General features: G+C 40.2%; 2 protein-coding genes across 5 annotated transcripts; one reads left to right on the top strand and one right to left on the bottom strand.

Moving 5' to 3' along the window:
• Window positions 1-1,521: 1,521 nt before the first annotated feature.
• nfatc4 (nuclear factor of activated T cells 4) lies at window positions 1,522-10,683 on the bottom strand. Of its 3 annotated transcripts, XM_011619566.1 has the most exons (14): window positions 10,155-10,682; window positions 8,090-8,256; window positions 7,566-7,651; window positions 7,133-7,325; window positions 6,883-7,058; window positions 6,305-6,467; window positions 6,088-6,188; window positions 4,900-5,001; window positions 4,186-4,373; window positions 3,909-4,049; window positions 3,661-3,716; window positions 3,473-3,599; window positions 2,486-3,199; window positions 1,522-1,761 (listed from the first exon to the last, which is right to left on the bottom strand). In XM_011619566.1, exons 1-14 carry the CDS (start codon window positions 10,324-10,326, stop codon window positions 1,706-1,708), a joined length of 2,442 nt encoding a protein of 813 aa, XP_011617868.1. In that variant the 5' UTR covers window positions 10,327-10,682; the 3' UTR covers window positions 1,522-1,705. The 3 variants fall into 3 exon arrangements, with proteins under 3 accessions (XP_011617868.1, XP_011617866.1, XP_003978288.2); XM_011619564.2 differs by having other exon boundaries at window positions 6,088-6,149; window positions 7,133-7,651; window positions 10,155-10,683; XM_003978239.2 differs by having other exon boundaries at window positions 7,133-7,651.
• On the top strand, window positions 10,643-23,248 carry ltb4r2b (leukotriene B4 receptor 2b). Of its 2 annotated transcripts, none has more exons than XM_029831322.1 (6): window positions 10,643-10,684; window positions 18,082-18,152; window positions 19,535-20,126; window positions 22,013-22,213; window positions 22,337-22,380; window positions 22,598-23,248. In XM_029831322.1, exons 1-6 carry the CDS (start codon window positions 10,658-10,660, stop codon window positions 22,866-22,868), a joined length of 1,206 nt encoding a protein of 401 aa, XP_029687182.1. In that variant the 5' UTR covers window positions 10,643-10,657; the 3' UTR covers window positions 22,869-23,248. The 2 variants fall into 2 exon arrangements, with proteins under 2 accessions (XP_029687182.1, XP_011615339.1); XM_011617037.2 differs by lacking the exon at window positions 10,643-10,684 and adding an exon at window positions 17,009-17,853.
• The last annotated feature ends 562 nt before the right edge of the window (window positions 23,249-23,810 follow it).

Genomic DNA, 23,810 nt, shown 5'->3' with positions numbered 1-23,810 from the left:
CACTGAATGAATCACCAGTTCATCCAGGACCCTATGCAAGCATTTGGGGGTTTGATAACTTGCTCAAGGGAACCTCAGGAGTACTCTGAAGGCATCTCCCCCTACTACCAGAAAATGTTTCAAGTTTTCTCCAAACTGAGAGCCCTCCATTTTTCAGCCCCCTACAGACTGAGCTACTCTAATACAAAATCAGTAATGGTAGAGACACAGTGTGTTTAAAAATCTGCATTCTTTTCAGTACATCTCACATGAACAGCTGTCAGATGTAGCCAGATGGCTTTACTACTCCCACAAACCTTTGTGTTCTCATACTTAGTTTGATGTTTGGCTTGTCCATGTGTGTGACCCATGTTCAGACAAAATAATCACTCTGTTATCACCTGCATTCACTGCTGATTGTTGGCATTTCCATTAAGGATCAATATTTCCATGAACCTGTGCATGTCAGTCAGACTGAATGACACTGAGATTAGTGCACATCTCTGCCAGTGGCTGAACATCAGATCATGTTCCCGAGTTGGCTAAGTGCATAGGATATAAATATTTTGCTGTGGACAGTATACTTAAAACTTCTGTCTCTGGTGCTTTAAATAAAAGGTTGGGTTTTTTTTAGAAAAAGGAATCCAAACAATTTCTTTGTAGGATGTTAAAAATCTGTAAGGAAACTGTGATAAAGCTAATATCAAATTATTAATTATTAATATCGAATTATTTACCTATCGTAAACATTCTTAAACTACTGCTTGGAAGAAAGAAGGAAATGGACATTAATTGTGTCACAGAGAAAATATTGTTTGAGATAATGCACTTACATTATTGCTAAAAGCTTTTCAAAGCTCTATCCTGTTGCCTTAACACTTATTCAGTCTCAAGTTCCTGACATGGCCTTTTATGGTTGTGCAGATCCATTTCCACACATAAACCTGGCATGAAAATATATATACACCACTTGAGCATCATTTGATGAGATTGGTGCATTTTTTACAAGGTCTCTACGCACTGCCTGAGCCATCCATTAACAACAGCCAGATGTAGCCATTTTCTCTACCAGACCTACTGAGCTTATTTACCACTTGACTCTGATGAAATGTGCTTTTTTACAGCAGGAAAAGCTAAGCTGTTTTATTACTTGTGTCTCATGATTGTGATTAAGGGGAAATATGAGTGTAGTTGAATGTTGTAATTTCCTTTCTTGTATTTTCTTCTTTTTCTTGACTGCTTCATCCTTTTTGGGGTCTCAGGGAGGGTGCTGAGTCCGTCCCAGCTGCATCTGCGTGAAGGCAGGGTACACCTCTGTGTCACCAGCTTATCGCAGAGCATTGCGGGGTTTGGTACCTTGCATAAGGGTACCTCGGCAGTACTCCCAAGATTCGTCTGCACCAGAGCTTAAACTGAGAACTCATCACATCTCCCATGGAGACTGAGAGACCACCACCCCTTTTTGTAATTCATTCATTTATTTTGAATTTGAATCAGTTTTGCTTTTGCAAGAAAAACAGAAAAAAGCACACTGAACCCAGACACGTCCTTATATAATTTATGTTGATAGGATGTTAAAACATTATATTTCCTTTATAAAACAACAGCAATTTCCTGTGGTCAAAATGACAGAATTCATTGTAACTAGCATCTTAATACCAGCAGCATAGAATTTTTTTTAAAATGATGGTGAAGAATAAAAGGCACAAGTGTCAGCTCAGTTTGGCTAGTTGTTCATCTGCGACTGGTAAGAGTGGATATCCTCCCCAATTAATTGTGTTACTATGGAGGAAAAAGAGAAAGTCACAATGCTGTTCATCGCACCATTTCATATCCACATTTCCTAGGTTTCTGAGAATGTTAACTCACATTATAAAGACAGAATCAAGGGAATAATCACTTTGTGCTTGTTTAGCCCTGATGAGAACATGTTTCAGTCTTAAAGTTACTATTATTTAGTTTAATTGGGCTCAAATATCAGAAGTAGCATCAGGAGACATCTGCTCACTCTTTTGCAGCTGGTATACTTTCCCACCGCCCAGGGAGGAAGTCCTTTTATTCTATACTCTGTCTACTTGTGTCAAAAATTAACACTATTCGCTACTTCATAATGCCTTTTTTTTGCTGGGTGTTATAGTTCTGGTAAACAGAGTGAAATTGTATTTCATAAATACAGTGAAATAGTTTGATTTCAAGTATTATTTGTTGTATCTATAATTTGCGGTTGATAAAATCACGTTGTTAATGTACTAATATATCTTATCAGGATAGTAATGTGACCACACCTGAGTCCTAACACATAGCGCAGCATGTATAGACTGAATATTTTAACTTTTATTTGACTAAATGAAGAGCTTGAAAGCTTATTATCAATCAATGAATAACATACAGACATACAGTGTATATATTTACCTATGTGCATATATCTGCAGATGAACACATATATGCACATGAATGAAATCATTATCATTGTTATTGCATGGAAAGAAAAACACATGTAGCTCACCTTCATCAAATGTAATATGGTGCATAGACGCAGAGCTGTTAAACTCTAGTGGGCACTCCTGAATTTTTTCAGCCCTCTCTCTGACATATTCAGTTTCCACTGCTCCTCCTTGCATCTCCCAGCTATCATATTGAGAGTATGGTGTTGAGCTGATGTTCTGATAAGGGCTGGGTCTGGAAGGAGGGGAGGAGCACACCTCTTGAGGATATGGAGAGCACTGCAGGTAAGGGGAGGTGGGGATGGGAGGGAGAGGGGAGGTGGAGATTGGACTACTGGCAGGAAATGGGCTAAAAGAGGAAGAGTGCGACGGTGAAGGTGAAGAGGACAAGTAAGGTGAGTCCAGCCATGGGGAAGGGGAATGGGCCTGTGGCCCACGGGAATACAGAGGGGGGAGGAGCTCAGTGAAGCCCAGCTCCAGGTTTTCAAAGCTGGGGTGACGCTCTGACAGAATTGCCCTGGGCTCCTCCAATACCACGTCAGGTTTGGAGATGTAATCATCAGGGCAAGACATAGTTGGACAGGGAGGGGAGTAAGTGGAAGGGTAGGGAGAAAAGTGGAAGCCCAGGCCTCTGTCTTTATTCATGGGATCACTTCTCATGTGGAAACCCCTGTCTATGCTACGCTGACCAGCCAATTGACACACAGTCCCCCTATCCAGGTGCTGGGCTGAGGGCTGAAGGGAGGACAGTAAGGGGTCCTCTTCTTTAAACATGACTGTTAGGAGAAAGAAGAAACAACATTGACAAATAATAACTTCTTTTCAATCATATCATATAATTTTGTAGTTTTTCACATTTCAATCATTAAGAAAATTCTACCACAAGGTGGTAAAAATTATCTCTCTTGGGAATAGTTATTTTTTAAGTTGGTAGATAGTTACAAAGTTAAAGTTGTGTATAATGTTTTCAAAGGCATGCTGTAAATGTAAGGGAAATTTCAAAATAATAATTTTTGTTGTTATTGAAATCTCTTTTTAAAAAGACTCACTGGGAAGATACTTGAAGCAATGAGTGCTGCTCCTTTTCCTTTTCCCATTGGAGACATAAAGATTAACGGACACTGGGCGAGCGATGGAGAGGTCGCTGTAGGTGGGGATCCTCACACACAGCAAACACTGAAATAAGAACAGTTAGCTTAGCTGACTCTTACCACATTTTCCTGATTTTATCATTTACCTCATTGCTGTTGTCGCGGTCAACATGGGCCTCCTCCTCCCACTGGAATTTACCATCTAAAAGAGCACAACTTAAATGAAGTATAATCTAGGTGGAAAAACACTGCAAATAATATGTTTAATGTAGTTTTTTTTCCCATGTCCCATTTTGGCTCTTTTGCACTGTAGAACTCTGATTTTGAGAACACAGAAGATGCAACAGAAATAAACATCATCAACAATATGAAAAAATGATGTAGGGACTTTTACCTGTCCCTCTTTCTGTAAACAGGACTCTTGAGACTGGCAAGAAGTTTGAACCACTCAACATGAGTTCTTCCCCTCCCTCAACTGAGCAAGAAGTAAGACTGATGGACTCAATAACGGGAAGCTCCTGAGCTGAACGCTGGGCTGAGGTAGCAAAGAATGAGAGAGAAAAAAAAGTGAAATCTCAGCTGCACTAAATGCACCCAATTTAATAAGAATTGGAAACATTCTGATATCTCCAACTATGTGTCAATCTGCTTGAAAATAAAACTTTACTCACAGCATTCAATGGGCAATGAGGCAACCTGTAGAGCCAAGACTCGCCCAGAAGGAGCGACAGGGGGCGCAAGAGGAAGATGGACACGAAATACTAAACGGACACGTGTGTTCTTCCTTCCAACATCTGTTTCTCCTTTCCTTAGCTCAATGTCTGAGTTCCTCAGCTTTAGAATCCCGGCACAGTCAATGCTACAACACAGAGACTTGTTTACATTCATGTCATTGTTACTTTTAATAACTTACCACCATCTACATGAAAATGCCTGCTGGATTTAATGATTATTTAAATGCAGATAACATTCTGGGACAGATCTACAAAAACTGCAAGTTAAAGAAAACATCTTGGACTGTAGGGAGATGTGTCAGTGCAGCTCAATCAGTGCTGAATCCAATAAAAGCTATTACTCCATTACTTACTATGGCATTAAGCAATTTATCAGTTTACTGGTTACTAGTTTACCCAATTTACAATACATCACATGATAACATGATAACCTTCCTATAGAGAAGGGTTTTGTTTTCTTGGAAAAAGTTACAAAATGGATCTTCTAATAATTATTACCTGGGTTGCTTCCCCAAAGATCCATGATAAATCATTTAATCAAAGTTTTCTAGGTAAACTATAAGAAAACCCATACATCCATAAGAAAAACTGAACATTTTTAGTTCAAAATAAAGGGTGAACGCCTTGAGCTTTCCTGTCTGCACCACTCACAGCACTGTCATGTTGTTCTCGGGCGTGAGGGGGATGTCCAAAAGTTTGGTTCCTGCCTGGACACTCTCATGACTGGCAGTGCCCACCATCTTTCCTGTCACCCTGTCAAAAGAGAAAACAGCATTTATTGCACCTCAAACCCACCTCTGATCCTACACTGACAAGTCAGTCTACTAATCTACCAATTCTCCTATCCACCAAATTCATGGAATTGCAATGAGGAAAGATGCCGAAGGGTGGGGTGGGGGAAGATGATATGTGCTAAGTTTAACCCTTTAAAGCCGTTTGTATCATATTTGATACGCGAGATTCTGAGACGTCTCTTTTTTCTAAACCAAAATCAAGTGTGGCAGACCACTGTCCTCTCCAGAAACAACTCCAACACCACCCCGTAGAGGCTGCAGTGTGCCTCTTGTGCTAAAAAGTGCTATGCAAAAAAAACAAAGAGAAAAATGTTGTTCATGTTCTATATTGTAAAAATGTTATGGGCAAACTTTGTTTTTGTGTCTAAAGTTAACATAGTCGTGAGCTAAAAGTTGCCGAAATCGCCTAATGTATCATATTTGATACAAAAAAAATGTCATAAACAAAATAAAAAAAAAATTGGGATTTTGTTAAAAGGTTCAATAAACATCTCATTTCCCAAAAATTAGAATTTTCTGGCTATTTTTTGATGTGTCAGGCTTTATAGGGTTAAGTTATTTACAAATTCCAAAAATGAAGGATCTTTTACGGTTTATGAAAAGTGGTTTTGCTAAATTGATTTTGATTTTGTTACTTCTGGATGAAAACATTGCATAATGATCCATGTCCATACATACAATTCCTATAATTATAATAATATAAATAAATAAATGTCATAAATAATTATGATATGTTATTAATTGTAATGACACATTATATCTTTGTAAACTTTATTGAGAAAAGTTTGAAAAGTTTGTTTGTTTTTAGCATGCTGATACCAAGGATCTATGTAAGCATAGATTACATTATCTTCACAGTTATGTTTATACTGTTTTTACATTTTCAATTATAACTGCTGACAGGAACAACAGAGGGTCAGGGGTTCAGTTCTAAGTTGGTTAGAGTGACATTTTGATGAATGATGAGCAGTCTTGATTAACAGAAAATGACAGAAGGGTGAAATAAATCATAAATTGCTAATAATTGATTGGCGTTTGTTTCCACCTGTGTATCTGATAGAAGGGATGTGGCCGGATTGATCGGTCATCGGCTGTTCCGACAAAAACCTGCAAGGAGAGTGGCTTCCTCTCAGTGAATCCACATAGCTGCGGACAGAATAAAACAGTAAAAACATCACATCTCCCAAGATCTTGTTCCAATGTTTTGAAACTATTCTGTTTCTGTATCTACAACCACCTGTAGCTGCAGATTTGTATTTCACCTTGACGACAGGATGTCCTGTCGGTGTAGCCTTCACAGCTCCTCTGCTCCCTTCCGTTTCATAGTGGGCTCTATGGTGAGGACGAGGCTGCACCTCAATACGTAGCTCATACTGGTCAAACTGGGAAGGCAGTGGCCAGTCAAGTGGTGGCAGCGCATTAGACCTACCACCATATTTAATCAATACACAATCAGCATGCCACATATTCACTGTGATATCTGTGATTACATAAAGCAAATCACCATCAAACAAGCTTCAAATTATGATGATCCTTGAGCTATTTAGCTATTTAAAAATGTACATAGATTAGCAAAAATCTATATTCTGTGCACTTAAACAGCAGACTGTTGTATTGTAACACCATTCTATTAAACATTAACATTCATGAAGCTAAAATTGTGCCTAAATTACAACTATCTTTGTTCAATATTTTCGCATTCATACAACTCTGGAAAATGACAACTTTCGTTATAGTTTATTTCATGAAAATTAAGAGCTATGCATGTTTACCTTCACCGACTCAGAGTACAACTGAGACAAAAAACATTATTATATGATATGGTGACGTGTATCCTTGCCTGAACAAAGGGCTGTGGGTATTGACTCGGGCTCTGCCCCAGGCAAGGGCAGGAGGTACAGAGAGGTAGTCCATGCCCAGTGATGGAGGCTCTCTCCTGGTCTTCTGGGTCTCTGAGAGCAGGCAGGGTGAGCTGGGGCCTGGAGACTGCTCCTGGTCTACCTCCCTGGGAGACAACTAGAGGACACAAAGGTTTGCTACAATGACTAAAATGTATTTATTTTAATGACTATGAAGCCACCAATCTTCACCTGCCCCAGTGATGTCTTCCTGGTTTTCTGTGGGATGCTGAGCTCACAACTGATTGGCTGCGCCTGAGTCAGGTTGATGGAGTCTCCACCCTCGAGGTCGCAGCCATGCAGGTCTTCTGAATAACTGCTTCTCCTTGTGTCGGGGGAGGCAAAAGGTGTGTTCCTACGCTTTTTACCCCCAGGGGATGTGGGCCTTGAGGATGGAGAGTGCATAAAGTTCATTGTGGCATCGTTCACGTCTTCCTCCTCCACCAAGAGGGAATCACAGCTCGAAGCGGGGCTGAGCCATCCTCGGGAAGAGGGGCTGGAGGCAGGGCTAGGACTTGGGGAGCTGGGGCATCTGTCACGGTAAGTAAAAGGATCCAGCAGTGGAAGGTAGAGACGCTCCCTGTCCCAGCAACCACCACCACCACCATCACCCATATCCCAGTACCTTGAAACAGTGGAAGGTGGGTCATCTTCTGGGGAGATTGTAGTTATCTGAATACTTGGGCACTCAACCACACGAGACTCTGAAACCTGGAGGGAAAGTTAGAAGATCTTTGTATCAAAATGTAGAGAGATATCTTTGTGCACTTTTTAAATATCTATTCGAGGTGATCTCTAGGGAATCAAATCATGAGGTACCACCCTGCTTGTTACCCAAGGCAGCAGGAAACCATAACTCCTGAAAAAATCAAAAAATATTTAGTGTTGTCCTGAAGTGGACGGTAATGTCCACAGTTCATGTTGCATTTGAGTGTTTCAACATGTGTATGTTGTCATTGTGCCAAGTTCAATTAAATACTTAAATATACAAATGATTACACTGTATTTATGTTTGACAACATCCAGTCTTAATATATATTTTTTTTCAAAGTAAAACATGTAAAAAACAAAACAATAATTACTAGTTATTATAGTTATATTTGTAGTTATTATAGTTATAGTTGTGTTATAGTTTGTGTTCAGATTTACCTGGACAGAACGTGCCGGCAGGCTCTCATAGGTCCCGATGAACTCTCTGATGGCGGCACGTCGTGGTGGAGGGGAATTCATCCCAGCTTGCTGACTGACTAAGGGAGGTGGACTGGGGATGATGATCAAGTGTTCATCATGAGATGTAGCTAGGTGATTATCTGCAACTGAGAAATGGATAAATTCAAACACCGAATGTACGTAAACACCAAAATCTGTGGCACTGAAGTAGGATGAAGTTTAGAGTGGAGCTTTTCTTCAGTTACGCTATAATCACCTACAAAGAACAACATTGAGATGCTATTAAATGATGACAGTGTTCCCTTCTCCAACTCTCTTTGTTGTTGCTTTCTTCTTTTTTTAAAAAAATGCTTCATTTACTGCCCTTTAATAATTTTTCAGAGGGGTAGTTATCTTTAAGCAATAATGCCGGTGGGCCAGCTCTAATAGTCAATTGGTATGGCTTCGCGGGCCAAATATAATTACACTGCGGACCAAATTTTAGAGTTTGACACCTATGTTTTAGAGGCTTTTGCCTGTGACCTGAGCTTGAAAATGTGCTGATTTTAAGAACATTCATTCATAATAAAGACATTTAAAAATTTGATTCAAAACAGTCCGTGTCTTTTTCAATGTATGTTCAAAGACCTTGTCGGAGATTTGGGCCCAAACAATCAGATGACACAAACCCTGGAAAGTGGCAGCAGCACTCGCCACAGATTGTGAAGTCCGTTTTGGTAAAGATCAATGTACATCTGCAAGTGCCAAGAAATGAGGTCTGTGTGAAAATGGCTTCAATTGTTTCCTGGCAACATAAATATTTCCAAGTAATTAAATGTGTAATGCTGAGGCAACTGTTTCGCTGGTAGCACAGCAAACAAGCAAACTGTGATTTGTAAGCTTGAGTACAGAAAATGACCTATTTAAGACAATGAAGCTAATTTCAAATTTACAGGATAAAACACATTTTATTCTTATTCCTGAGTTAAACCTTCAAGAGAAATGGAGAGTTAAATGTTAAATACAATCAAGTTTGAGTCAGAGTTAGCTCTTGTCATACTTCCAAATAGCTTTTTTCTTCTACAGAGCACTTGTATTTAGGGAACAAAATATCTTGTTCTTTAAAGAAACCTCATTTAAACTCCAACAGTAGAGTAGGTCCTGGGCTATGATACCATCTTCATGTATTGTAATAGCTTTCACAAAAGTCGGCATCAACGCTGAAGCAGAACCGGTTGGTGAGTCTGATTCAGATGATGAAGAAGAGGAATTCGGGATGTTGGACATCGAAATAGCGCAGCTGTTTAATTCAGATACAGGAGATGAAAACTTTGATGGTTTTGTGGCGGAAGAATGAATATTTTGTTAACTGTGTCGAAACTCACTGTTTTACTTCCGTTGTCATTTTTTACTGTATGTTTTAGCATGCGCCTAATAATACAGTGTGCCTTATGTATGTTTTAAATACAGATATAGCACCCGTAACTGAGACCTTTTATTACAGTGCGCCTTATGGTCGTGAAAATACGGTACTGTATGAATATGTTCCAAATTTTGTCACGTTTGATTTCAGTTATTTAAAAAGGCCATGCTGCCGAACTAATCACTGAAGCTTCAATGACCAGCTTAAAAGCAAAATTCATAAATATCTTTAAACACAGAGATTATCTAAGTGAGTAAAGTTAGTCTGAGACTGTGTATATGAGGTTCCTTCCCATATGGCAGTTGTTAACTATACAGTACTCACACGCACAGCTGATTAAATGTGATTAGAAACACATTGAGTCTGGGTTTGCACGCAGGCGTGCGCTATTAGAATTACGCGCAAAGGCAAGTCAGAAAAAGTTTAAACGCGCGCACATGTTCACGCAAAGCAAAAGCATACTAATATACACGGTGGCATGCTTACAGACACAGGCACGCAAGCAGCGCAATCCAGACCAAACAAATCCACATGAACTGACCGCGTAGATAAAGGCTGCTATCGCGCTTGTGCAAATAATTTTCCGTGCAACAGCATGGCCCTTTAATTTTAACATGCAATCATCAGAGAAATGACTCTAACCCAGGTTCCTGGTGTCGGGATAGTCCAGCAGGGTATCCTCATTCTTCTCTGGGTTTCCAGAGTTGTCCGGTTCGGATGTGCGCACTGGCGATGGCCCCTGGCTCTCTTCTTCAAAGACCAACTTAAATTCGAACTCGCCCTCATCCCAGCCCGCGCCTGGCGCGGCCCCCATCGCCCACCACCAGATAAGGACAGGATACAGCTAGATGAATGCAACCGCGTTCAATTGAGTGCTCGGTATGCCTCCAAGGTTTCCTGGAGCTGCTTTCTCCTATATGTGATCCTAAATGCGAGTCATTCCCGGAATAGCCGATCTCGGATGAAATTCCAGTAAAGATTCTACGCTGTTTTCACACGACGAGGGCTGGCTCTTGCTCGAATAATTCCAACTTTTTCAACTTTCAGGCTTTACAGGAGAAGTCATATCTGTCTTTTCGGTTCCAGTAGGTCGAGAATCGTTGACTTCCCTCTGACTTTTCCGCCGTCTGCACAGCTCCTTCATCATGCCCGGTCAAGACGGAGAGAAGGGGGTAAGTTTAAATATTCAAATATTTTTTTCTTGTCCTTTACCCTTAATTGCCTTTGGGTGGGTTCCTAGCTCCAGTTGGTCCGTTACTCTTTCTCCATAGGACCTTTTGGCTGTCAGTCATGAAGTCCCCCCACTCCCAGCCTGCTTCCTCTCCCCTCTTCCCCTCTTGCGGTTTCTCCATGAATCGCTCCAATCTCTCTCCGTCTCGCGTTTTATTTGTATTATCTGTTCATCAGTTGCTTATTCTTTATCTGTTCTTGACGGGGAGTTAGTTCATCTTCATAACTTTTTTTTTTGCATTGATTACTTATAACATTTTAGAAGTCAATCACACGTGTTTTTAATTCATTCAGAAGCACAAAGTTATGGGAACTAGTTTCTCGTCATCTAAGTCTGCCATTGTAGACCAGCAGGTCTGTGACATTCACATTGGAAACATAAGAGGGCCCATTTCCTGTGGCGATGTACTTAACAGCCCCCCTTTTTTGGAAGTCACTTTTTCCTCTCCTCCCATTTTCCATGTTTTATAACCCCAATCCTCCTTCCTCTTTTCTCCTGACCAACTCCTCAATGTTCTACCTTCTCTTCAATCTTGTTTCCCTCCCCTTCCTCTCAACCACAGATCTGTTTCTCATTATCCTCTGTAGTCTGCTCTCTGTCTGAGTCAGGAGATGAAAAACTTCAATAAACATACACTCTCTGGCAGTCTTTATCCTGGTCAAGCACCATGTCGCACAGCCTCCCTTGCTCTTTCTACCTTACTCCTTCATCTTACTTTTATTCTCACAGTGGAATTTACTGACAGGGCAAGGCAGTTCTCTAACTGTCCCCTTTACCGTCTTGAGATCAATAGTCAAACCCCGGTTTGATCACAAAATGCTGCAGTGTGGTTGGGGAGAGAACAAAGATCTGTATACTGACTGAAGATAAAAGTCAACCTGATACAACCTGATCTGATAACCAATATTTAACAACTATATTGTGTTTAGAACTATGGGGTTAGTTACAGCTATTTAAAAGTATTTCTTCTTCTCAGTTTGACCCCCTTTGTTTTAGTTGACATATTCAGATTTTCTGTAACATTCATGAAGCAGTAGCAAGCAGCCACAAATATCATGTGTGTTTAGAATGTGAAGCATACCTTGAAGACTCCTGTACACATATACCACACATATACCAGTTATAGTAGATACAAGAAGTTTAATGTTATAAACTGAGCCACCACTGCATGAGGCGTATTTGCTGAAACTGTAGTTTATAGGGTAGCTAAAAAGAAAAACTTGATTTTTTATTACCTGATACAGGCAAAAGACAGCTTCATTTTCCATGTGATTTACAAATCTGAACACATTTGGTCAGGCTGTGCTTCAAAGAAAAGCCACATTTATATGCATGCAAGGTTGGTAATCTTCTGTAGCGGCATTACTTCAAAATAAAAGTGAACTCATAAAAATCCAGTCTGGGAGAGTGAGATGAGGTAATCTCATATGAATATGCTGCCACCCAGTGGTAAAAACAAAAACACATTCATTTCCCTCCAAAGTCAGCTCTGTTTTACAAAATGTAATGAAGATGTGGATCTAAGAAAACAAAAAAATTAGAGATGAGACCAAAATGAAGCGTGTTATGTTTGTTGTGATAGGCCCTCATCAGTCCAGTGATATTTGCACTGGTCCTAGTGGAGCAACTCAGTATGGATTTAGAGACAGTGAAGAAATAGTGTAGCTTCAGCTAGCGGTCCCCCGGCAGCAGCCGGCTAGCCAGGACGGCTGGGTGACGGTTCGCAGGAAGCGTAGCCCAAACCAAAGGCCCACGGTGAACCACCAACCGCTTCCCGTGGCTAACCGTTTTTCCCCACTCGGCGACACACCCGCTGAGAAACCGACCCTCGCAATTGGCGATTCTGTTTTGTGCTACGTGAAGACGACTCCAGCGACCATAGTCAAGTGCATTCCGGGGGCCATAGCGGGATAGAAGCAAATTTATGGCTTCTAGCGAGACGTAAACGTAAGTTATTATTCACGTCGGAGCCAACGACATCCGGCTTCGTCAGTCGGAGGTCACCAAAATTAACATAGAGTCGTTGTGCAACTACACAAAAACGATGTCGGAGTCCAAAGCATTCTCTGGTTCCCTCCCCAATCTGGCCAACGATGAAATGTTTAGTCGCATGTCGTCGCTTCCTCGCTGGCTGTCATGGTGGTGCCTCGAAAACCAGGTGGCCTTTATAGACAATTGGAGCACTTTTTGGGGAAAACCTGGTCTGATTAGGAGAGATGGTGCCTCTCTCATTTCTAGTAATTTGGCTAATTTTATTAGACCCAAAGTGACCTGACAATCCAGGGTCCAGACCAGGATGCAGAGTTGTAGTCTTACACACCTCTCTGCTGCTTCCATAGAACCCTCATCCACCAACAATAACATATTTAACACGATAGAGGTAGTCTCTGTTCCACGGTTAAAAGTTCACCAAGCACAGAGCAGGGGAGCGGTCAATCACCATAATCTTATTAAAATTAATACTAAAGCACAAGTTGGAGAAACTAATATCACAATTAAGTGTGGACTGTTAAATATTAGATCTCTTTTGTGTAAATCCCTGTTAGTGCACGACCTGATAGCAGATCATCACATTGATTTATTTTGTCTTACTGAGACCTGGCTTCAGGAGGAGGAGTATGTTAGCTTAAATGAATCTACTCCTCCTACCCATCTTATCATATTCCTCGTGTTACTGGTCGAGGAGGGGGAGTGGCAGCAATCTATCACTTCAAGGTATAAGTTAATCCTAGACCAAAACATGGCTCCAGTTCATTTGAAAGCCTGACTCTCGGCATCACCCATCTGAGCTGGAAGACAGAAAAGCCACTTCTGTTTGTAATTGTATATCGGCCCCCTGCTGGGCCACATTCAGCATTCCTGTCTGAGTTCTCTGATTTCTTATCTGACTTGGTCCTTAGAACAAACAAAGTCATTATTATTGGAGACTTTAATATCCATCTAGACGTAAATGACAGCTTTAGACATGGCTTCATTTCATTACTTGAGTCAGTTGGTTTCCTCCAGCAGATAAACCAACCAACTCATAACTTCAACCACACCCTAGATCTAGTTGTGACTTATGGTGTTGAGGTAGAACATGTGTCAGTGTTCCCCCAGAACCCACTCCAGTCAGACCATTCTTTGATCACTTTTACATTTTTGATTAAGGATTCTTCTATGCTCAGAGCACAGTCTTACTATAGCAGATGTCTTTCAGATAATGCTGTAGCTAAGTTTAAGGAAGCGATCCCTCTGCTAATCCCAGGACCACTGTGTGTTTCCCCAGGGATCAATCATTATAATTTTAGCCCTACTGAGGTTGACTCTATTGCTGAAGGTGCAGCAACCTCACTGAGAATCACGCTTGATTCTGTTGCCCCCCTGAAAAAGAAAATAGTCAATCAGAGGAGGTGTGCCCCCTGGTATAATTCACATATCAGGACCCTCAAGCAGAAAGTGCGCAGACTAGAAAGGAAGTGGCATTCTTGTAAAATAGACAGCTATCCTGTAGCCTGGAAAGACTGTCTATTAGTTTACAAAAAGGCCCCCCTCAAGGCTAGAACAGCTTATTTTTCTTCTTTAATTGAGGATAATAAGAACAACCCCAGGTTTCTTTTCAGCACTGGCCAAATTAACCAAGAGTCACAGTGTTTTAGATCCACGTATCCCTTCTTCCCTTAGTGGTGAAGACTTCATGAGCTTCTTCACTGATAAAGTTCTAGCCATTAGAGAAAAAGCTAACCAGGCCATCCCAACAACTGGACCATCACCATAGTACATAGTGGGTACATACAGGTTCTCCAACGAGCCCTTAAACTCCTTCACCCCTATATATTTTTCTGAGGCGTCTTCGCTAATTCAGAAATCCATGACCACCAAGTGTCTTTTAGATCCCATCCCAACACACCTGTTGAAGGATGTTTTACCAGTGATAGGCAGATCTGTCCTGGACCAGATCAATTGTTCTTTAGTGACAGGGTATGTACCCCGGTCCTACAAGGTGGCAGTGATTAAGCCGTTGCTTAAAAAACCATCACTGGATCCCAATGTGTTAGCAAATTACAGGCCGATATCCAACCTTCCTTTTATCTCTAAAATTCTTGAGAAGGTTATGGTGACTCAGTTACTGTAGCACCTGCAGAGAAACAGCCTGTTTGAGATTTTTCAGTCAGGCTTTAGAGCTCATCACAGCAAAAAAACAGCACTTCTTAAAGTTACTAATGATCTTCTTATAGCTTCAGATCATGGACTGGTCTCTATGCTGGTTCTGCTGGACCTCAGTGCTGCTTTTGATACAGTTGATCACAGCATCCTGTTACATAGACTGGAACATGTGATTGGGATTAAAGGGACAGCACTAGACTGGTTGAGATCATATTTATCTGATAGATACCAGTTTGCTCATGTCCATGGTGTTCCCTCCTCATACAGTAGGGTTAGCCATGGAGTTCCTCAATGTTCTGTACTTGGACCAATCCTCTTCACATTGTACATGCTTCCCTTAGGGAACATTATTCGGCAGCATGGGATAAATTTTCATTGTTATGCTGATGACACTCAGCTTTATTTATCCATGAAACCAGAGGAGACAGAGAAGTTAGTGAAGCTTCAGACCTGTCTTAAAGACATAAAGTCCTGGATGTCTTCAAATTTCCTCCTCCTTAACTCAGGATAAACTGAGATCATGGTGTTTGGTCCTGAACCTCTCAGGGATAGATTAGATCATATGATCACTCTAGATGGTATCTCATTAACATCTAGTCTCTGTGTGAGGAATCTTGGAGTAACTTTTGATCAAAACCTCTCCTTCAACTCACACATTAAAACAGTCTCTAGAAGTGCCTTTTTTCACTTGAGAAACATCACAAAGATCAGGAAGCTACTGACGCGACATGATGCTGAAAAGTTAGTCCATGCATTTGTTACTTCCAGGCGGGACTATTGTAATTCTTTATTATCAGGGTGTTCAAACAACCTTTTAAGAAGCCTCCAGCTGATCCAAAATGCTGCAGCCAGAGTTCTGACAGGTATTGACAAAAGAGATCACATTACTACATCACTACTTTTAAGATTAGGCTTAAAACCTACCTCTTTGAAAAAGCTTATTGTTACTAATTCTGTAGTTCCAGTTACTATTATAGACAGACAAATTATCATACTTATGTGGTCATCTAATCATTAGGTTAACATCTTAGTTATGTTGTGATAGGCCAAGGCTGCCGGGGTCCGGAAACATGATCACCTGACAGGCCTTTGTCACCCCATTGGGTCATGGTTTCCTCTCCTCTCCTCTCCTTTCCTCCTCCTCATCAAGCAGACTAGTTATGCTAATTCTTGTGTAGTTTTTCTGCTTCTCCATCCCCCCCCCCCCCTTCTGTATTCATTGACAGGTAGCTGCATGATGACCTCCGGCCCCGCTGACCCACTGTATAAATAGTGTATTTTTGTATGTGTTTCTGTGCTCTGTGCCCATCCTCTCCTCTCCCTCTCCCTCTCCCTCTCCTTCTCCCTCTCCTCTCCTCTCCTCTCCTCTCCTCTCCTCTCCTCTCCTCTCCTCTCCTCTCCTCTCCTCTCCTCTCCTCTCCTCTCTCTCTACCCAGCCGGCCATCAGCAGGAGGGTCCCCCTACATGAGCCTGGTCCTGCTCAAGGTTTCTTCCTGTTAAAGGGGAGTTTTTCCTTGCCACTGTTGCTTGTCCGGGGTTAGGCCCTGGGACTCTGGAAAGTGTCTTGAAACAATTTTGATTGTAAAAGACGCTATATAAATAAAGATTGATTTGAACAGGAGGAGACCTTGAGCAGGAACAGTCTCATAACAGGGGACCCTGATGACAAACAAACAAACAAACAAGCAAGCAATTTTAATCTCAATTTTAAAAGATGAGAGGGAGTTTAGGGTTATTGGGGTGATGCCTCTCTGGATAGGATGCAGGTGGAGTTGGAGGACACGCCCCACCAGAAAGAAGAGGAATCCCAAGCCCAGCAATGCCAAAAAGCGGTGCTTAAGGAGGCACATTGTTGCCAGACCTACTGTAGGTGCTCAAGGCCAGGGTATTGCTCCTTAAGAGGACCATGAGACAGGAATGTCTGGCAATTCAATTCAGTTCATTTTTATTTATATAGCAACTGTTACGATCAAAATTGTCTCTGGGGAATCCCAGGGCCTGACCCCCAACAAGCAACAATGGTAGGAAAAACTACCCTTTAACAGAAAGAAACCTTGAGCAGGACCAGGCTCATGTAGGGGGACCTTCCTGCTGATGGCCTACTGGGCAGAGATGGAGGTGAAGGGGGGGACAGGTAGAAGAGAATAGACATAAATTATGGAAATACATTAATTAGATGACACAATGGGTTTAGTTTGTCAGCATTTTTTGCCATGGTTAAAGTTATCTGATTTGCCCCTGAAATCAAAGAATTGTGTTCATCTCAGAATTTATGATAAAACAGTGTTTTTCGCTCTCAGAGAAGGCCAAAAACTGCAGTGCAGAGGATGTGTTTGGATCACTAAAATGTGTGAAAAGCAGTGTTTTTTCCACTTAGAGAAGACTACAAACAGAGGTGTTGATGACCAAAACACTTCAGTGGCTGCAGCACCTAAAATGTGACGTTTCCACATGTCATTATCATGTATTAGAGGTTGTTCCTTCCAACAGGAGTTAAATTCATCAATCAGCAATGTTCCCAGCACAGAACCACATCATGCAGAATGATGATAATGGACTTTGTCCTATGTGAAACCCAATTCACACTTTTCAGTACTCTTGTGAATTTGGAGACCAATATTAATATTGTCAGGCTAATCAGTATTTCCAGTGTGCAATATTAATATTTGAGATCATTATCCTAAATTTCCAAACAAACATATCACATATGCTGGAGCAAAAGGTTGCTGTAACTTTAATTTAGGCATGCAATTGTAATCGGTATGGTGCTAGGTGTGTGAGTGTGTATGAGTGCGTTCTGCAAGTTGCCGCTTGTACACTCTTCATCCTTTACATGGAGCTTGTGCAAGAATTTGAATCACCTAGTCATCTACCGTTCCTTGAAATTACTCAACAATTGACGTATGCTGTAACAAGGGCCCCAGGATATATAAAATGGAATTTTTCGGTGTGACGCTTGCATTGGTAGGGAATAATACATTCGTCTAATAAAAATATATGGTTGCAAATAGTGTTGTATTGTGTCGTATGTCAAACTGCACAATTTGAATAGATCCCAACTTAACAGGGTACTTCGTTTAACATTAATAGACTCTGTTTTGGGAATGGGGGGGATTGCAGGACACACCCTCTTAAGCACAGCATGTTAGAGCCTGTGTGACAGAATGTTACTCGGTTTATTATGGTCTGTAGAGTGAGAGTGAGACGGCAGCAAGAAAAATGAATATGACACACGCCATGGAGAAACATCACATCCTGAAAAGGTAAATTTTCTTTTTTTGAGCTATTCATAAAGTCCTAATATTTATCTTAAGCCTTCGTTATGATTGCCAGCCATTGTTAAATCTTATAATGTAAGTTTAAATTCCTGCTGTAGTAAAGTTACCAGTATATTAAATATGACATCTATGTTGAGCAGCAAGCACACAATTCTAATTCCTATTTTTATGCTTCTCTCCAAGTGACAAATCTATTTTACAAAATGTTTTATCATTACTTTTGTACACTGATGCCTTTATGGTTCTATTAATGATCAGGGTGTGCTATGGAGATTTGTTATTTTCCATGTGCTGCAGTACGTAATGGAATTTAGTCTTTAAGTCTTAAAGTTCTTAAAGTTTAAAGATAAAACATTACAGAATTATATCTTGTTCATCATAAACATCAGATATCTTGACTTCAGCCCATGTTAGTACAGTTGTTAGTGAGACTGCATTTTTAACTCATGCTGTGTTTTGTTGTTTTTCTGGTTGAAATTGTTAGTGACAAATTACATCTTGCTAAAGTTTGGACTAAACCATATAACAGTAACTGAAAATATCATTTTCTTAGAAGATTTTTTAAGTGTTTAAATGGGAAAAAAGAAGTATTTGACTTTCGATTTTAGAAATCACCCATGAGAAAAATTGTCCATGATTGACCATGACAGCATCAATATCTTTCTTAGACATGACATTTTGCTTCTGTAGTGAAGTAAATCTGGCCACATTGTTTACAGGGTCACTTGATTATATAGCCATCAGGGGAAAATAAAGCACTCAAGTTTGACCACAATACAAATATTAGGGCTCCATTTGGGCTTATCAGGAAATGCATACTTAATAGAAAATGTAGTTTCTCAAACATCAAGTCTCTGAATCAATTGAATTTTGTCTCTCTCACTTATAGTAAAATGCTCATAATATTAGTATAGTCTCAATGAATGAACTGCTGTGTATTGTTTTCATGTCAGAATAGAGAAGCTTGACAAATGTAAACAGGAAATCAAACCAGAAGAAAACAATAAATTAAAGATTGTTCGCTAGAGTCCAGCTGAATATTATTTACAAATGTCTGTGAGATTGTGAATATTTTAAGGTATAGAGTAGTTCCAAATAGTTCTTCAGTCTGGTTAGTAACATTGTTAATGTAATAAATAAATAAATACTGTCATCGTGTTCAAAGCCAATGAAGTCTCTGCTGCAGTGTTACTGCAGATATTTTACAAACTTGATCCATTATACAAAATAAAATTGCATTATAGATAATACCGTAAAAGTATACAGTTTTTTAATGTGTTTCTTTCAATCAGGTTAGTAACATTCTTAGTCTGACAATAAGATACCTAAGACGCCTTAATTCTTTAACATTTCCATGTCATCCTCAGGATCAACCATTCTGCTAGCACGGACAACTTGAAAATTTCTCATTTACTTTTAAATGAGACAAACATTGAGGAAGAGAGTGTTGTGAGCAATGACTTCTCCACAACCTTAGGTGCCCTCATCCTCAGCTTGGTCTTCCTTCTGGGTGTCCCTGGCAACCTTTTCATTGTCTGGAGCATCCTGGCACGTATCCGCCAACGCTCAGTAACCACCCTTCTCATCCTCAACTTGGCGTGTGCTGATGGACTCTTAATGGCCCTGACCATCTTCTTCATTGTCTATCTAGCCAACCAGACATGGTTATTTGGTGACATCATGTGCAAAGGTCTCTTCTATCTGTGCAACTCCAACATGTATGCTTCTATCTTCTTGATCACACTGATGAGCATGCACAGGATGGTGGTCTTGGTGTTGCCCAGGAAAATATCTTCTATTGTCACCAGTAAATTCATGAAGAGGACCATCATATGCATGTGGGTGCTGGTGATGATGATTTCTATCCCATCCGCTGTCTTTCGAGAAGTAAGAGAGGATATTGATGACAGAAATAAAATAAGACTTGTCTGTGCTCCCAATCACACACTGCCACAACATGTAAGTAGGCCACTATTTTCTAATTCATCATATTTCTTATTATATTTATTTCTTATTCAGAAGTACATATTTAATAATACCCATCATCCAAGGGGCTTCTTCAATTCCCTCTGACTGGTAGAGTTGTGTGTGTGTATGGGCATTGTTAAGAGTTGAAGGTTTAATACGCGAGTCATTGGGATAGTTAGTCATCTAGGTCACATGGAGCCAGGTATGGATGTGTGTTGGGGCACTGAGAACTGTGTGGCAGAGTTTGAGCCTTATGCCACCTCCTCTGTTTAGAAACTATTTTTCTTGCCTGACAAAGATGACTTAATTTCTGGCCAAAATCTGAACATTCACCTGGGACAGGTAGGTCAAAACCAAAACCAGGGAAATGGGGGCCTTCACTGATCATATCACAGGGGGACCATAACAGCAAGTTTCCCATGAAGAGGTCAAACTGAAAACAGTTTAAGACTTTGCAGTCCACACTGAATCCAATCTCTCAACCTGAAAATCTGCATAAACCCCACACGGAGTTAAACACCCACTCTGTTCCACACCACCCACTTTAAAGGATAGGGGTAAACACCAAGCACAGGATATACCCACAAATACAGAGGGACAATTAACGGAGCAGAAACACACTAGGGATGCTGTGAAAATGTGTGGATATCCAAACTGGGGTTTTAATTAAATCCAGCAAAAGAAATAAAATCTGTGTAGAAAAACCTGGACAGAGCAAAATTTTTCATCCTCTACATTTCATTACTTTTCAACAAACACCACTTGTTCACTTTAAATATAGGAACAGGTTAAGGCAGAAAAGAGTCCTCCCAAAAGACAAAACACAAGAAGAGCAATGTGGTCTATTCAGTCAGGTGTGGTAAAGATTGCACAGTACCAGTATATGGGATCGATTTGGGGAACTCTTCAGGCCAGGACTCAGCAGTAGAGGGACACCTCAAGGTCACGGGCCAATCTTTGAAAGAAACGAGTAGTCAGAGCTTCACCAGAGCAGGCCGGTGGTTTAAAAGAACCAAAGAAAGCATTCTTGACAGACTGGGAAAGCACAAGATTTTAAGGCACTAAGAACTTAGGCCTACAAAACCCAGATTTCCCAATGCCATTTACACCTGTCAGCACGGCCCAGATGACCCACAAGTCAAGAACATGCTGGAAAATGTTTTCTTTCATTCGGGTCATCTTGAAATATATCAACTTGAATTCCTCAAAGTTATTTGAAGATGTTTTGCCTCTTATCCAAGAGGATTCTTCAATTCTGAGAACTTTTAAGATGAAAAGAAGGTACTATTGACAATGGCCCCATAGCAGTTCCAGGGACTCATGCATGATATCTTCAACTCTTAGTCCCACCTACCATTGTTTTTTCCTTAGAAGTATATAACTCTCTACCAGTCAGATAGAACTAAAATAGCCTCTTAAGTGAATTTTTACAAATGGATGTAGCCCAGTCGAAAGCACCCAAGCAGCAACTGATGGTGGCAGTAGTAAAACTTTTTACTCATGTCATGGAACATCTGTTGTGGGTTTCTCATACGACAAATTCTATATAAACATAAAATGAACTGTTTTCTAACTTTGTATGAAACAAATTAAAACAACTTTTTGTTATTTTTAAATACAGAAAATGAATAAATTGTCCAGTAATGTCCAGGTCAATCAAAAGCTCTTTCATCAACACAGCAAGTTACTAACTACAAAGCAAACAATCAGAAACTGAAGCTGCTGTAGTGAACTGGCAATCAGAGAGAAACTCTGACTATTCATTTTTTTCATGTCACATATGCTGTGGTGGTGCTGTATAGTCGAAAAAGTGATAACATTACAGGAGATACTTCTCTTATGGCATTTGAAAGGACCTGTTTTGTATCTTTGTGCAGGTGAGGTTTCAGTACACCTTTGAGACAGTATCAGGATTCATTATTCCTTATGCTGTCATTATAATGTGCTATGTGCTCATCCTGAGACGCCTGAGGCAGACCAAGTTCCAAAGAAAGGTCCACAGTGAGAAACTCATCTTGGCCATAGTGGTGACATTTGGCATTTTCTGGCTACCATACCATGTTATCAATATGTTACAGGTATGTACGGGGTTGTTCTAGGCTTGTTTCTCTGAAATCTCCAATTCTGCTTTCACACAAAAAAGAAATTTTGAAAGATGTTTATTAATTCCATTTTCTTTTTTTTTTTGGGGGGGGGGAAAGGTGGCAGCTGAGTGGTACCCAGAGGATTCACCCACAAGAGAAATGTAAGAAAGGGTTGCAATACCTTCTCATTCAAAAATCACAAGATAATCTTCAACACTGAGGATTTTACCATGTTTACTTTTTTCTGATGGTGAAATTAGTCATATGTTTTAATCACTTCATATCAGAAGAAGTAATTTTTCTCCATCATTTTAGAACATCATAATCAGAAATTTTGACACCTGTTAAAAATTAAAAATGCTGGTTTTGTTTTGGCAGACTGGATCTTATCTCAAAATCCAGCCGTGCGGTCACCTCGGCTTTTGCTTTCACTAGTAGCTGTGCCAATCCAGTCCTGTACACCTTTGCTGGAAAGTCTTACATCAAACAGAACGGCGTTGGATTTATGGCTCGACTCTTTGAGGGAACGTCATTGGACCAAACAGGAAACAAAATGAGTCGGCTCATGAGAAAAGACAATATAGGAAACAGTATTCACTCGTCAAATTGCTCAACAATTCCTGTTTCACTCAAAGGAGTTGATCTGTGAATTAAAATGTAATTGTAAATTATGTTTTCCAAGAATTATGAGTGAACTTTTTAAAAAGTACCACTTAAGGGATGTCAGTAGTGTAAATAGTGTTGAAGCTGGCCTGAAGGTCAGCAGTGTAAGTGCACTGTAGCTGAAGAGTGGTCGAACTGAATTGTTTATATTCTATAACTGTCAGTAGCATTCGAGCATTGAGAAATTCTTCATTTGGTCCTTTGCGAACCACGTCTTTTGCTCATATTGATTCAACAACTCTTATAACATATCAGTTTGTGTGACACCTTCATACACCATTCCTGACTCTAATAATTATTGCTTTGTTTGAATATGTAAAAAAGGGTAGCAACTTTGCACCACTGATATCAAGATATAGTTAGACTTAATCTGAGTATTCTGACTAACTACAGTATATTGCCTCTCAAGGCAACATCTGCAACTGAACTGCTCATGGTTCCATTCATCTTAAATATTTGTTAAGATGAACTAAAACATGGAGGTTGTATGACATACACATATATATATATATATACACACAAACACACACACATATATATACTGTATATATACAGTGCCTTGCGAAAGTATTCGGCCCCCTTGAACCTTGCAACCTTTCGCCACATTTCAGGCTTCAAACATAAAGATATAAAATTTACATTTTTTGTCAAGAAACAACAACAAGTGGGACACAATCGTGAAGTGGAACGAAATTTATTGAATAATTTAAACTTTTTTAACAAATAAAAACTGAAAAGTGGGGCGTGCAATATTATTTGGCCCCCTTGCGTTAAAACTTTGTAGCGCCACCTTTTGCTCCAATTACAGCTGCAAGTCGCTTGGGGTATGTTTCTATCAGTTTTGCACATCGAGAGACTGAAATTCTTGCCCATTCTTCCTTGCAAAACAGCTCGAGCTCAGTGAGGTTGGATGGAGAGCATTTGTGAA

Source organism: Takifugu rubripes, chromosome 22, assembly GCF_901000725.2.
Source record: "Takifugu rubripes chromosome 22, fTakRub1.2, whole genome shotgun sequence".
Lineage (NCBI taxonomy): Eukaryota > Metazoa > Chordata > Actinopteri > Tetraodontiformes > Tetraodontidae > Takifugu > Takifugu rubripes.
Note: the sequence above shows the minus strand (reverse complement) of the source record. Positions and strands in the feature narration are given on the sequence as shown.

What these genes read in the sequence shown, in the direction of transcription:
- nfatc4 (XM_003978239.2), bottom strand. Translation starts at nt 10,326, where the DNA reads ATGGGGGCCGCGCCAGGCGCGGGCTGGGATGAGGGCGAGTTCGAATTT. An exon ending in TCCCGACACCAGGAACCTGG is followed by an intron (nt 8,257 to 10,154) that starts GTTAGAGTCATT and finishes TCCATTTCTCAG; the next exon opens with TTGCAGATAATCACCTAGCT. An exon ending in GAGAACAACATGACAGTGCT is followed by an intron (nt 4,374 to 4,899) that starts GTGAGTGGTGCA and finishes TCTGTGTTGTAG; the next exon opens with CATTGACTGTGCCGGGATTC.
- ltb4r2b (XM_011617037.2), top strand. Translation starts at nt 17,824, where the DNA reads ATGGAATTTTTCGGTGTGACGCTTGCATTG. An exon ending in TCGGTGTGACGCTTGCATTG is followed by an intron (nt 17,854 to 18,081) that starts GTAGGGAATAAT and finishes TATGGTCTGTAG; the next exon opens with AGTGAGAGTGAGACGGCAGC. An exon ending in AAACATCACATCCTGAAAAG is followed by an intron (nt 18,153 to 19,534) that starts GTAAATTTTCTT and finishes TGTCATCCTCAG; the next exon opens with GATCAACCATTCTGCTAGCA.